The sequence below is a fragment of the Strix uralensis genome, chromosome Z (assembly GCF_047716275.1).
Source record: "Strix uralensis isolate ZFMK-TIS-50842 chromosome Z, bStrUra1, whole genome shotgun sequence".
NCBI classification, from domain to species: domain Eukaryota; kingdom Metazoa; phylum Chordata; class Aves; order Strigiformes; family Strigidae; genus Strix; species Strix uralensis.
In genome coordinates, this window is record NC_134012.1 from 12,362,654 (window position 1) to 12,375,623 (window position 12,970).

Genomic DNA, 12,970 nt, shown 5'->3' on the forward strand with positions numbered 1-12,970 from the left:
GGAATGGAATGGAACATGCTTCTCTAAATATTCATGGCTTATTGCAAAACAACATATTGTAGTTGTTTGAATTTGGTACATTAGCAGGACAAAAAGATTTTTTTTGTCCTTGCACACAGTATGAAAGTAATATGTTTAAAGTTTATGGAGTGTTAATAAGAGTATTTAAAGTTTTACTAGAAAATGTGTTTTCTCTCTTAAAGAAATTTTAACCTGCTTTCCTTTGGGGAAGAAGCTGAAGAAGAAGAGGAGGAAGTCAGTAGAGTTAGTCAGGTGCTGTACCGATTTATCATCCCCGTTTTTCTGTTTAGCTTAAAGTTACCTTTTATGTGAATTTATGAAAAGCTTTAAAGTTCTTAATCTTGTTCTTATGTTTCAGTTTTGAACAACAATATTAGAAATTACTTCAGTTTTTATGATTCTACTATTTTAACATGTGAAAAAATGAGAGTTTTTTAACTCATAACTTTGAATGTACCTTCAGTTACTGCAAGATATTTTTACATTTCCATCAACATAAAGTTTCATACTTCATAGTATAAATCTGTGTCTGCTGTTTAAAATTCATGGATGTGAGAGGTACTTTATTCTTCTTTACCTCCTTAATTATAAGAGTGTGATTTGATGGTAAAATACCTGGGGTTTGAAATAGATCAACTTGTTCATTGCCAGTGTATTCTTAGCTCCATTTTCTTGCAGATATGCATTCTGTGTACAAAATGAAGGGGGATTATTGTGGGGAAAATAGTGCATTATCATAATTAAATATTGCACTATTGTGAATTGTCTTTGATCTAACATTTCCTTACCTGACTTTGACAACTTGTTAAAGAAATTTTTAAACTAACCTTATTTAAATAGCATTCTCATTTCTACTGCTGACCAAATTATTTCCTTAGAGCCCTAGACTTTCTTATTTATTTGTACTGTTCAGCTACCTACATGCTTCAGTTAGTGATCAGACTACATGGTGCTGAGTCCTCTACCATGTAAGTGAAAAAATGGTCCTTAGTCCTTAGGATTTAGTTAAAATACAAAAGTCAACAGTGAATAATGTTGGGCAATATTACAGTGAGATGGTATCAGTCAGGATGATAGCAGAGGTTTATCACAACAGTAGCTTTAACTATTTTTCTTTCTTGTTTCAACTTACCAGTCAGTCTTACTATACTTGCTTACCTTAACATGCACATCTGCAGTTCTACTCTTGGTATATATCTGGGTTTTAATACTGCATTTAACTTGGTTGCTTTGATGTTCTTCCCTTTCATGCCAAATACTTGCTTTTCAGTTTAAAATGATCTAAATAGAACACCTCTTTCCTGACAAGCCCAGTTTCAGTGTTGTCATGTTGTCTTTAATTCAGTCTTAAACTCTCATCCTCATATTTGTTCTGTCTAAATTCTGGACTAGCTGTATCTGGGAAAATAACCAAATCAACTGTTTATGAAGAATTTCTATTCATTCTTTACAACAGAATGAAACCTTTTTTCCAAACCTCATTGCTTGTTTCTGATAGGTCTAGATCAGTCTCTCTTGTAGCTCTGGACACTATCTTAATCTTGATTAAGTTGAAGTATGTGAACTTCAGCACCAACTTTCATTCTCTGTTTTTGATAAGAAAAATTGAAGGCCAAAGTTAATAATAATCTTGGACATCTACAAATTCAGAATCCTTCTGTGAACTTCTTTTGGTTGCTAGTTACAGTAAGTCTTGTATGTTTCAATGTAAGAAAGGTATACTTTTAAGGACAGCAGTTGAGAGGAAAGTCTGCAAGTAACTGAGGAATCCTCTAACAGATCTGGGAAAAGGAAACATTTTCTATTAATTTTTAGTGCAGTGAGGCTGAGGCTAAAATTATCTAAAGAGTAAATGAAAACACCATGTGTTGGGATGAAATTTTTACAGTATTTAATGGTTTTATGTTTACATGTGACAAATAAGAATTCTTGTCTTAGTCACATCATATTAACTAAGTACTGAATTTAAGAATGTGTCCCTAAGTCTTTTCTCCATCTTCCCCATTATGAACAGTTTTCTACTCTGCATTTGTTCAGCCTGCACTACACTTAGAGTAAGTGAGGGAATATATTTTGCCTTTACTGCAATCTGTCACCTGACTCTTGTTCCAGAGACTGTACAAAGGGCAAGAAGGATAACTGGAGATATGAATCATGGTAACTTTAAAAAGAGGGAGAGAGGGAGGGAAGTCTGAGAATGATTATTCCCTATTTTTTACAATGTGAAAGTTGAGACACAAAGATAAATGAGCAAATAAATATACAAAGTATTTTTCCCTCTTCGAATTTAGGTTGTGAAAATTTATGCCACAGAACATGATTAAAGTGAGAAGTATAAATGCTTTCAGAAAGAGATTAAACAAGGGATTAGGGCCACTGGTGTCTTTCAAACGTTACAGGTCAAATTGTGTCTACTATATCAGGAGAGTCTCTAAATAGTTATATTATAGAAAGCATGATTCTTAGAAAGAAAATTTGTGTACCCCAGGAGGTTATAGAAGGCAGAGATCACAGGATTAGGGAAGTTTGTGTCAAGGAGTGGCAAGAGCAGAATGGCTGCATGAGGGAGGGCAAACAGGGAGGCAAGAGTGATTCCAGCACAGACAGTGTGCTCACCAATAGGGGCACAATCCTACAGGGTCTGGATACAGCAGGCAGAGTTGGTTACTGGTAGCAAGGGTCCATCAGCAGGGCATGGCAAGTAGTAACAAGACCAAGGTCCCCATCCAAAGAGTCCAGTCAGGAGCAGCAAGAGATGGGACAGGAGACAGGGCTAGAGACAAGTCTACAATGTAGGTCCAACAGACCCAACCAGAAGATGGGGTTAGACACAGGTACATCTCTGACATAGCTCAGGCAGCGACTGGAATTTCAGGCCTGAGCTGAAATGGTGCTTATGGGCAGAGGAGCTCCAGGTAAAACTCCACAAGGCCACTAAAGCTATCAGTGTACTCAGGGACCTGACAGTGGTTGTTGATTAGTGTTTAAATTGGACCTTCAGTGTCCAAACTGCTCATTTAATTGTCTGTACTTGTTTGGAGCAGTTTACAAAGGTGATAACCACTTGTCTTACGTTTCATCTAACTCCTGAACACACACACACACACAAATTACTTGTTAAGGAAGTAATTTTTCATGTTGCTGAATGTGTTAGTCTTTTTTTTTTTCCTACATAACAAAAAATGAAGTTGTGTTTAAATGAGTAAGATTTTATTATCCACACAACTACTGTCTTCCTGAAAAGGTGGTAAGATGCAGCTGAAATGCAGACATTCAGGTCACAATACAGACTGTTTCTGTAGCAAGAGATTTTCAGTCTTTGATTTCAGTCTGAAATTTAAATGTACTTTTTGGATTAGCATGGGGAATGCTTTCTTACTGCAGTCTTTCTGCATGGAGATCTTATGTGGTGTTAGATTTATTTGACTGCTTGCTTCAGTAGATGATTCCTGCATGATGTATTGCAGGTTGTTAATTTGTTTTGTTTATCCCTAGGGATCTAATTAATATTTTACCAATTGATAAGTACTACTTTGTACATGTTAGTTCTTTGAGTTGTCTTATGCCACTATTGGAAAGTCAAGTTCTTAACCTCTTCATTCACTCAAGTATGTATGTGCTAGACCATGTACCTTTATGATGTGTAATGATTGTGACGATTGTTCAATCTCTTTTTTTTTTCCCCCTTTTTCCTTTAAAATGAAGTGCATTGCTATTGCAAAAACTTTTTAAACTCATGGGATCAGTTTGCTCCTCTTTATGGAATGTCGTCTTTGTTCTTCTGCTATTAAAAGTGTTTATGCTTACTGGTTAGGCTAAACCTAGCAAGAAACCGGTTATCTTTTTCTTACCATTATCCTTTTTCACCATCTATTCTCCCAAACATCAAAATTTCTAATAACTTTTTTCTTCTTTTTTTTTTTTTTAACAGAGCATGAAGGGAAAAAGTAAAAGTAGTCACGATCTACTGAAGGATGATCCACATCTAAGCTCAGTTCCTGCTGTCAAAAGGTTAATACATGATTTCCAGTTTCCAGAATAGATTTACTTTCAGGAGTTTAGACCTGATTAGCATCATGTATACTCACTGTTTGTCTGTTACTCTTTAAGAAACTAAGAATAGCAATGCTGGATCAGACCTCTAACCCACTATGCTTGGCCATCAGTGGATCCCCAACAAAGAATAAACACAGAGCAAGCATAATGTTTACCTGAGTAGTTTCCCAGCCACCATGTACTTTCAGCTCAGATGACTGTCAGAATTTGATGTGGTTCATCTATTTGGTAATCCTTAATAGAGCTCTCTTTAAAGTACTTATTCAGTCTCTTGTAATACTGTTTACAATTACACCCTCCTGTCTGCTGCAGGAAGAAGTACCTTCACTTTTTGTTGTGAACCTAGCTGCTACTGAAGTCATTTGATAAATTCTAACTCTTATGCTGGAAGTGACAGTGAGCACTCAGTCCCTTTATACCTATCTTTACCACAATCCCTTCTTAGGTCATCCCTTTTCTAGCCTGAACTTTTAAAGCCTACTCAACTTTTCTTCACAACAGAAGTTGTGCTGTACCTGTGATTATTCTTGTTGCTCTTTCCAACCCTGGTTATGTTCTAAAATGTAATTTTTTTCCAAATCTAAACAATGCATTAAAAATGAGGTGAATCATAAATCCGTATGCTTGTATAAAGAGAGTCTCCGTTTTCTTCTCTATCTCTTTCTAATACTTCTTAACTTCTGACTTGCTTTTATGTCAACTCCAAGAATTTGCTTATCATCAAACCATATAATAGTTTGGGTTGGAGGGAACCTTCAAAGGTGATCTAGTCCAACCCCCTTGCATTGAGGAGGGACATCAACTAGATCAGGTTGCTCAGAGACAAGTCCAACCCAACCTTGAATGTTTCCGGGGATGAGGCATCTACCACCTCTCTGGAAAACCTGTTCCAGTGTTTCATCACCATCACTGTAAAAAATTTCTTCCTTATATCTAGTCTGAATCTACCTTCTTTTAGTTTAAAGCCATTAACCCTTGTCCTATTGCTGTAGGCCCTACTGAAAAGTTTGTCACCATTTTTCTTATAAGCCCCCTTTAAGTATTGAAAGGCTGCTATAAGGTCTTCCTTCTCTTCTCCAGGCTGAACAACCCCAACTCTCTCAGCCTTTCTTCACGGGAGGGGTGTTCCATCCCTCTGATCATTTTCGTGGCCTCCTCTGGACCTGCTCCAACAGGTCCATGTCTTTTCTGTGCTGAGGACTCCAGAGGTGGATGCAGTACTCCAGGTGGGATCTCACCAGAGTGGATCAGAGGGGCAGAATCACCTCCCTTGATCTGTTGGCCACACTTCTGGCTGTGAGTGCACATTGCTGGCTCATGTCCAACTTTTCATCCACCAGTACCCCCAAGTCCTTCTTCACAGATCTGCTCTCAATCCCTTCATCCCCCAACCTGTATTGATACCGGGGTTCACCCTCACCCAAGTGTAGGATCTTGCACTTGGCCTTGTTGAACCTTGTGAGGTTCACATGGGCCTACTTCTCAAGCTTGTCCAGGTCCCTCTGGATGGTACCCTTTCCCTGAGGTGTGTCAGCCGCACCACTCAGCTTAGTGTCATCTGCAAACTGGCTGAGGGTGCACTCAATCCCACTGTCTGTGTCACTGATGAAGATACAAAACAACACAGGCCCCTGAGGAACACATCATGATTAATAATGTTCAGCTGAGAGCTCCTTGTTCTGTATGTGGAACTCCTTTTCCTCATGTGCATAGCTTTACTTTTATCTTCTTCAGATTTCATCTGTCATCTCATCATTCAGGTCCTCTGCAATTCTTCTAACTGCTCTTGGCTTTACTATCCCGAGTAACTTAGTATTTTCAAAAAACGCAGTGACTTGGCTGTTTGCCTGCTTTGTTACTGAGCTCACTGAACAGCTCAAGCCCCAACCTACTAATGATCTTCCTCCATTGAAAGAAGTGATTGTTTGCTTCTAACTTCTGTTTCCTGTCTTTTAACCATCTATTTATTCATGTTCCCATCACCCCAGGACTACTTAGTTTCCTTAAAAACCTTTGGTTAGAGATTCTGTGTGAGTCCAAATATATCACATGTAGCCCTTTCTAAACACTCTGAGAGGCTGGTAAGGCAGTTCCCTTTATAGCCATGTTACAAATACCAAGGAGGTTATTTTATCTCTTACTGTTGCTTCTACTTGTTCAGGGCTGACATCAGAATTACAGACCTGGATGCATTCTAAATATTTTCTTTAATACTTATAAATGTGGTTTTGGTGTTTTATTTTGTTTTTTTAAAAATTATAATCTTCTATGAAGAAATACTTCCGCAGAGAGATTTCTCGATTAATTTTTGAAAGGAAATCAATGTCGTTGGTTGCAGTAAATTTACAGTTTCTTTGATGACCTTGATTACTTATTGATGGCTTAGAACGCACATCAAAGCCTTGACTTTGGGGACTTTTTAATATTCCTTGCTTTGTTTCTTTAACATAACTTCTTTTTTAAATTGTGGGAAGAATCTTCAAGGGTCTTTATTATTAGTTTGTGATAATTAACTGTGAATATGTTAGCTTTAATATATTCAAATAGATTCCTTTTTCTAATACAATAAGCTGTAGCTGTGTAACATGAAAATTTTGATGTTAAGCTTAGTTATCAGTATAGTGCATGTGGAACATGCCTGTATAAAGAAGGGTTTCTGAAATATAGAATATTTGCAATGAAATGCTAGAAATTGTTTGATATGTGAGATCAAAACCATCAATCTTAAGTGAGTTTTGTTGGGTTTTTTTCTTTTCGCTGTATACATCAGTATTTTGCCTGGATAGCTCAAGGTATGGCTAGAATTTTTCCATTGTATGAAAGTGGTTTTATCCTGTGATTTTAAACATTTCTAAATAGAAAGGATTATGACAGTCAAATGATAGAAAATTCTATTAATACTTTCAAGATGAATGTGAGGATGATCTAAATAACTAGGTTGACTAAAATGTCAGGTAGCTAACCAAACAAATAAGAACTTTTTAAACAGTATTTTAAATCTCATCTGGTACTTCAAAGTAGTTATGATTATTTTTCTTTCTTTTAGTGAAGCAGCAAGTGAAGAAAGGGATTTAAGTGAGGTAAGTAACTTTTTTTTTTTTTTTTTTTTTTTTTTACAAATAAGTCTTTGTTTTTTACTGTGTGTGAATTAACATTTTTTTAGGGGAACAAATGCTATTTTAGAGGATTTTGAAAACTAGCTCAAGTTAGATTTCCAGCAGAGATCTTAGAACCCTTTCAGAGTTCTAAGGTTTGACCATTGTGAACATTCACAGTAGGGCAGAGCTACTACTGCATTTTATAAAAACTGCTTACCAGATATTTCAGTCAATAGATTACATATGTGGGAGGTTATCTACCATAGAGTGACAAACCATTAATAAAAGCCCTGAAATTGCTTCTAAAAAAAACAAAAAAGTTAAAATTAAGTTTGACATGAATAATGATATAACTCTAATGTCTCGGGGGAAATCTGTGTGTGAGTGAGAGTCCTGTAGGAAAGATTTTTTTCAAAGAAACAAAAGTTCAGTGAATATTTATCACTTAAGTTGTATAGATGAAGACTGTCACCTCTGCAAGACAGGAAATCTGAATAACCAAACAGTGACATTCAACCAAACATGGAGGCTATTTTAATTACAAGGAAATTGTCATTCATGGTGAGATTGCTAGCTGAAGTATCTTTGCCTCCAGGCGTAGGTCATGGGGGTGCCCCTTTGAGTTGCTGTTGAGACAATGATGTAATATTTGATGAGGAATGTAATCTGCCATTCCCCAGACTGAATCCTGAAAAGTACTGTTTTGCATATGAATCCACCATGCATAAGTACTGCAGTGTTAGTTGATGCACTGTGGAAGTGGAGGAAAGACACAGTCTATCCCATTCTTGTGCATAAAAAAAGGAGAACAGTCTGCTTCCACCCTGTTTCCTGTTGTTTTTTTCACAAAGCATAGTATGAGTTCAGGTTCTCTTAATCTTCTTTGTTCCTGCTGTGCAGGAACATTTAAGTGTTAGGAGGGTTCTGAGAATGGTATTTAATTAATAATTCTTCAGATGTTCAAATAGCCGTTTGTTAAGTGAACTGGATTTGGGGAATATAGGACAGGGATGTTAGATATATTTATTTAAATTTTTATTTTTCAGCCTAATTAATCTGAATGCTGTTATAATAATGTCATGAGATAGGAAATAGGAAGGCATTTTTTTTCCTGCAGGTGCTCTTCTTACATTTCATTTCATTGAAAGATTTTAGCTAGAATCTAGCATTTCAGGCAGCTACCTGAGCCTTGTAACGTGATTTTATCTAGTTTTAGATTTACTAGTATTTTATCATCTCCTTTGGATTTATTTCATTTAACACATCACAGGATCACTTTCACATTTACACGGCTGCAACACGTTGGTAGTTTTATAGCCATCCTATGAGCAAATAATTCTTCCAGATCTCCCCACCTCGCTCATGTAACAAGTCCCTAGCGTGTAAGAGAAACTCTTTTTATTATTCCCTAAGCACCTGACCTTGCTGTTCATGGTATTAAATACCATCCTGTTTCTCTTACTGCAGTCCTTGAGGTCATACATTTCATGCTTTGAGACTTGGATCCTTTGTATTAACAGTACCTCATCACTACTTGTTGAATCTCTTTTTGTGCCTGATTAAGGAAAACATATGAAATGTGTTCACAGGACTGATTTTTTTCCACCAGTGACATTCCTCCATTTCCCGTTTTTGCATAACTTGTTTTCCTCTCCCTATTTGTCAGTTAGTTACTAAACAGTAAGTTTCTTGTAGTCCTGTGGCTTGATATCCTCCCCCTAATTCAGTAATCTTCACAAATGACTAAATCATAATACATACAGTAGCCATTAGTCATTCTGACACAAAATATCTTATTACACTTTTATTTCCAGAGCTAAGAGAAGAATAGGGCAACTACCCAACAAACAACAACAGCAAAAACGAGTACAGCTTCCAGGCAGTTTTGCATTTCTGTGTCACTAGGGTAACATCATCATTCAGCTGAACAGCTGCTTCCCTCCTGAGGTGTCATGTAGCCCACCCTGGGTGGAAATGTGTTAAATCTATTAGTTGGTAATGAGACTTCCAAAAAATGAGAGTCTAAAAGATATAAGATCAGATGGAGTTAATGAGACAGAAGAGGGACTGGAGGAGGAGACTGGACAGGAAAAAAGAGTAGAGTTGCAGGAGGGAAGGGATTGAGGAGGAAGGTTGTATTCTATTTTTTCTTTCCAGAAGAAAACTGGTGAAATCCTTTGCAGATTGAGGGGAATGGAAGGTTGGGGAAGTAGGGAATTCAGCTGAGTTGGACAAGTTGAACCATTTTGTTTCTTCCATTTTAAAATACCATCTGTGGACCACCCCTTCCCGTTACTCAGATTTCTGTAAATTTTAATTGGTTTACTACTTAGCAGTTGCAATTTGTCTAGGATTGTCTTGTTTTTATTCTAGAAATTCTCCTGTCCAACTCTTTGTGTTTCAGTGAAATGGTCTTACCTAAGCCCTAGCCAAATCTTCACCAAGTCAGGATGATTGGTTCCACAGGTTTCACAGCCTCTTTTGATCAATGTAGTATTTTTTAAATTCCCTCACAGAGACTGATGGGCAAACCTCTTCCATCCCATCGTGACTGTAGTCTAGCCCTGTAGCAGGAAGTTCTTAAGTTCTTAGTAAGTTTTGTTTTTCTTTTAATGGAAATGCTTAATATATTTCTTTGATCAAATTTTGGATTCATGAATAATGGCCAGACTGATACCACATTGCTGTGAGGTCTTCTGAAGACCTGTAAGGATTCGCAGTCTAGAATAGCCTGGTTTCATTTTTTAAGCCATACAAAAAAGATTAAATTTGTGTATGAAAAAATATTTAATTATCATGTTTTGAATTTTTTGTTCTCTCTGAAGGAAATCAGGAGAAAGTTGTTTGAAAAGTTTGCTTTGAAATGAAATAATTTTCTTTTTTTTTTCTGTAAGGGATTATCTTTGTAAGAAAAACTTTCCATGTTCTACATTCTGTAGTAAAAAAAATAAAAAGGCTAAAGGAGAAGTTTTATCATTTTAAATCAATAAAGGAGGAAGAAGAATGTGATGAAGATGCTGATAGTGTAGAAGGTGAAGCTGCTAGCAATGAGAGATTTCAAATAAAAGAACGCATTGCCAAGAAGTTGAAAATTGATACAAGTGAAAATGCTAAACAGCAACTTCAAGATGAAGAAGCTAAGACAGAAAAGAAAACAACTAGTCGCAGGTAAGTTTCATGGTTGTTTGATTTTTGCTTTTTTTTTTTTCTTCAGCTTGTTTACAGTTAGATTTTCTGCTCAATTTCAGTTTTGCAGTTACTACATTGATAGGTTAATATTACATTAAAATTATTTCCCACTGCCCACATCCAGCTATGGAAGATGAAGTTGCGTATTGCTTTCTCATTTCTTAGTTTCATTTGGCAGTTTGAGCCAAACCATTAAGTCACATTTTGTTACACTGAGCACTAATTGATACCTTGTATGGAAGTTTTCTTCTTCCCTCTAAGTTATAAATGAAGAGTGTTTACATGTATTTATCATGCTTTATGTTGTCTTTCTACACAGCTGGAAGATTGAGTTTTGTAGCTTCTTTATCTGTGATAATACATGGTGGTCATCCACCACTGAGACTTACAGAAAGTAAAGGCTTCCTAGTCATCCATTAAAGTCTGGTTTAACACAGTAGTTGTTCTTGCCGTGTACCAGTTTTTCAACACTGCAACTGATACATCAGTTTTTAAATACCTAAGGCTGTTCTTAGAGAGTTGGAATATGACTGTGTTTAGTAGCGTAACACTGTATTCCAATTATTATTAAACTAACACTAGAAAAATTATTATGTTTCTGTAGCAGTATTCAGCCCTTTACAGACATGTGATAAAACTCTACCAGCTTTTGTGAACATCTGTACTGATTAGCACTCAATTTTCAGTGAGATAATTTGTTTTCTTGGAACCTTGTGTTTTGGCAGTCTTTCTTCTAGAACTTGTTTGGGAATTTCTGCTTAATAATATTTATATTGCATAAAAACATTCATCATGTATGCAGGTGATGTGTGGTGGACCTGATGGGAAACTTGCTAGGAATGATTGTCCAATATTTCAGTAAATGTGGGCTCCAGAAGTTACTGAACAATTAAGTCTTTGCACTTACAAAGTTCAATGTGCAAATTTACTTACTCAGTGAAACTTACTGGGGTAGTGGGAGGAAGCATCAAAAAAGTAATTTAGATTTTTGTACTCTGACTCTGCACAGTTGTCATAAATAACTGCCTGATGAAATTATTCAGGCTTTGCCTATACTAAATTCTGTATATAATGGGTGTCTGAGATTCTCTCCCACAAGTTTCCTCTGAGCTGAGCCATTCATACTCTTTTTTTTTTTTTCTTCTGTTTACCCCCACTGCAGATATGGTTTTATATGTAATGGCCAAGGCATATTGCCAGCATGGAAGAATCCAGGACAGTCTGTTTGTGACAAAAGAATACCTGGTAGTCAATACAAACACTTTACAAGTTCCGTAGCAGTTACCATCCCTATTAACAACTGGGAAGTAAAGGCTTTGGCTCAAGACACATGAAGAGAAATTTGTTTTAATAATAATACACTTTGAGATAAAATGCATTTTGAAACTGGTTGGGAAACAGAAGGAATAACTGAAACAAAATCAGTTGTTTACTCCTTGCAGGTTATTCTGGTTTAATATGACTATATATACCAACTATATCTTGTTGAAGAAGGGGCTGTTCTCAGTTATGGTGGGCATTCAATCATTATCTTAATTGTGAAGCAAAACTAATTATTAAGAGAAAAGGGAAATCACACTGTGACATTTGCAGCTTGATGGATATTGATTTGATTATTTTTAGTGAAAGAATTTGATATGATTTTAAAAGCAAGATTAGTAAGTTTTGAGCATTCCACATGTAGTGTTTCTAACTCTGTGTGGTCTATATGTTTAGAAGCAGGCTGTGCTTTTAGAGTAGTAGGAACACTTGCATTATTTTGGATAATCTTTTAACATTGGTGTATTAAAATATACCAACTGTAAGTGTTGCTGTTTGTCTGCCTGTTTTGGAGCAGTGAAAAGCCCAGTGAGAACATTGCCAAGAAAACAATTTTTATAAATCACTTTAAAAAGTTCAAATAGCTCCAGAAAATGAAATATTCATGGAATTTAAACAGGAAATTCAATGTCCTTTTCTGCGTCTTCTCAGGTATTAATTTCAATCTGAGAAGCACACCAGGTACAGTACAGAAGCCTTTGTAATTTAGCAAATCTGAGTAGGTTCCAGTCAGTTCTGTTTCAGGCCTAGATGATTTTACTTCTGAAGTTCCTTGTAATTTTGTGTTTGCTGAAGAGAATACCCAATGTACTTAATAGCTGGAGATAAATAAGCAACAGCATTTGACATCAACAATCCAACACAATCGCATAAAAGGATATAGTAAACAAAATCTGTAATTTAAATGGGCATTAGTTTTTCCAATCAATTCTACTTTTAGTTAGAGGCAAGGCAACTACCTTTCATGCTCTGGCAAACTTTATGTAGTCAACAAGATTTGTGTCATCAAATCTGTAAACTGATCTTAATACATTTCTTTTGAAACTGTGCATAAATCTGATATTGTAAAACCAGGTAGTGTTATGTACACCAGCATAATATTTCATGAGCATTGGCTTTCTGTTTTTCATTCTTCTTTTCTCTCTGTAAGAGCACCTAAATCACAGTGCATTGAATTTAGTGCCATGTTTCAATGGCTGTGCTAGATATAACTAGGTATTGTTTCAGAGGACATATACAAGACATCTTCTAAAAACCTATTCCCTGTTTTTCCTTTCTGCCATCTT

General features: G+C 36.2%; 1 protein-coding gene across 6 annotated transcripts in view; it reads left to right on the forward strand.

Moving 5' to 3' along the window:
• The window catches only part of CWC27 (CWC27 spliceosome associated cyclophilin), a 120,962-nt gene that overhangs the window by 6,782 nt on the left and 101,210 nt on the right, over positions 1-12,970 (forward strand). For 2 of the 6 annotated variants that reach the window (XR_012627129.1, XR_012627128.1), the window contains exons 7-12: positions 204-273; positions 3,953-4,032; positions 5,158-5,373; positions 7,124-7,157; positions 10,168-10,343; positions 11,527-12,365. Coding sequence is in view for 4 of the 6 variants with exons in the window: in XM_074856402.1 (XP_074712503.1) it covers positions 204-273; positions 3,953-4,032; positions 5,158-5,373; positions 7,124-7,157; positions 10,168-10,343; positions 11,527-11,698 (748 nt within the window). In the remaining 2 variants the exon portion in view is untranslated. Of the gene's footprint in view, positions 1-203; positions 274-3,952; positions 4,033-5,157; positions 5,374-7,123; positions 7,158-10,167; positions 10,344-11,526; position 12,970 lie in introns of those variants that run through there. The other 4 variants (XM_074856401.1, XM_074856399.1, XM_074856402.1 and 1 more) reach the window with 3 other exon arrangements.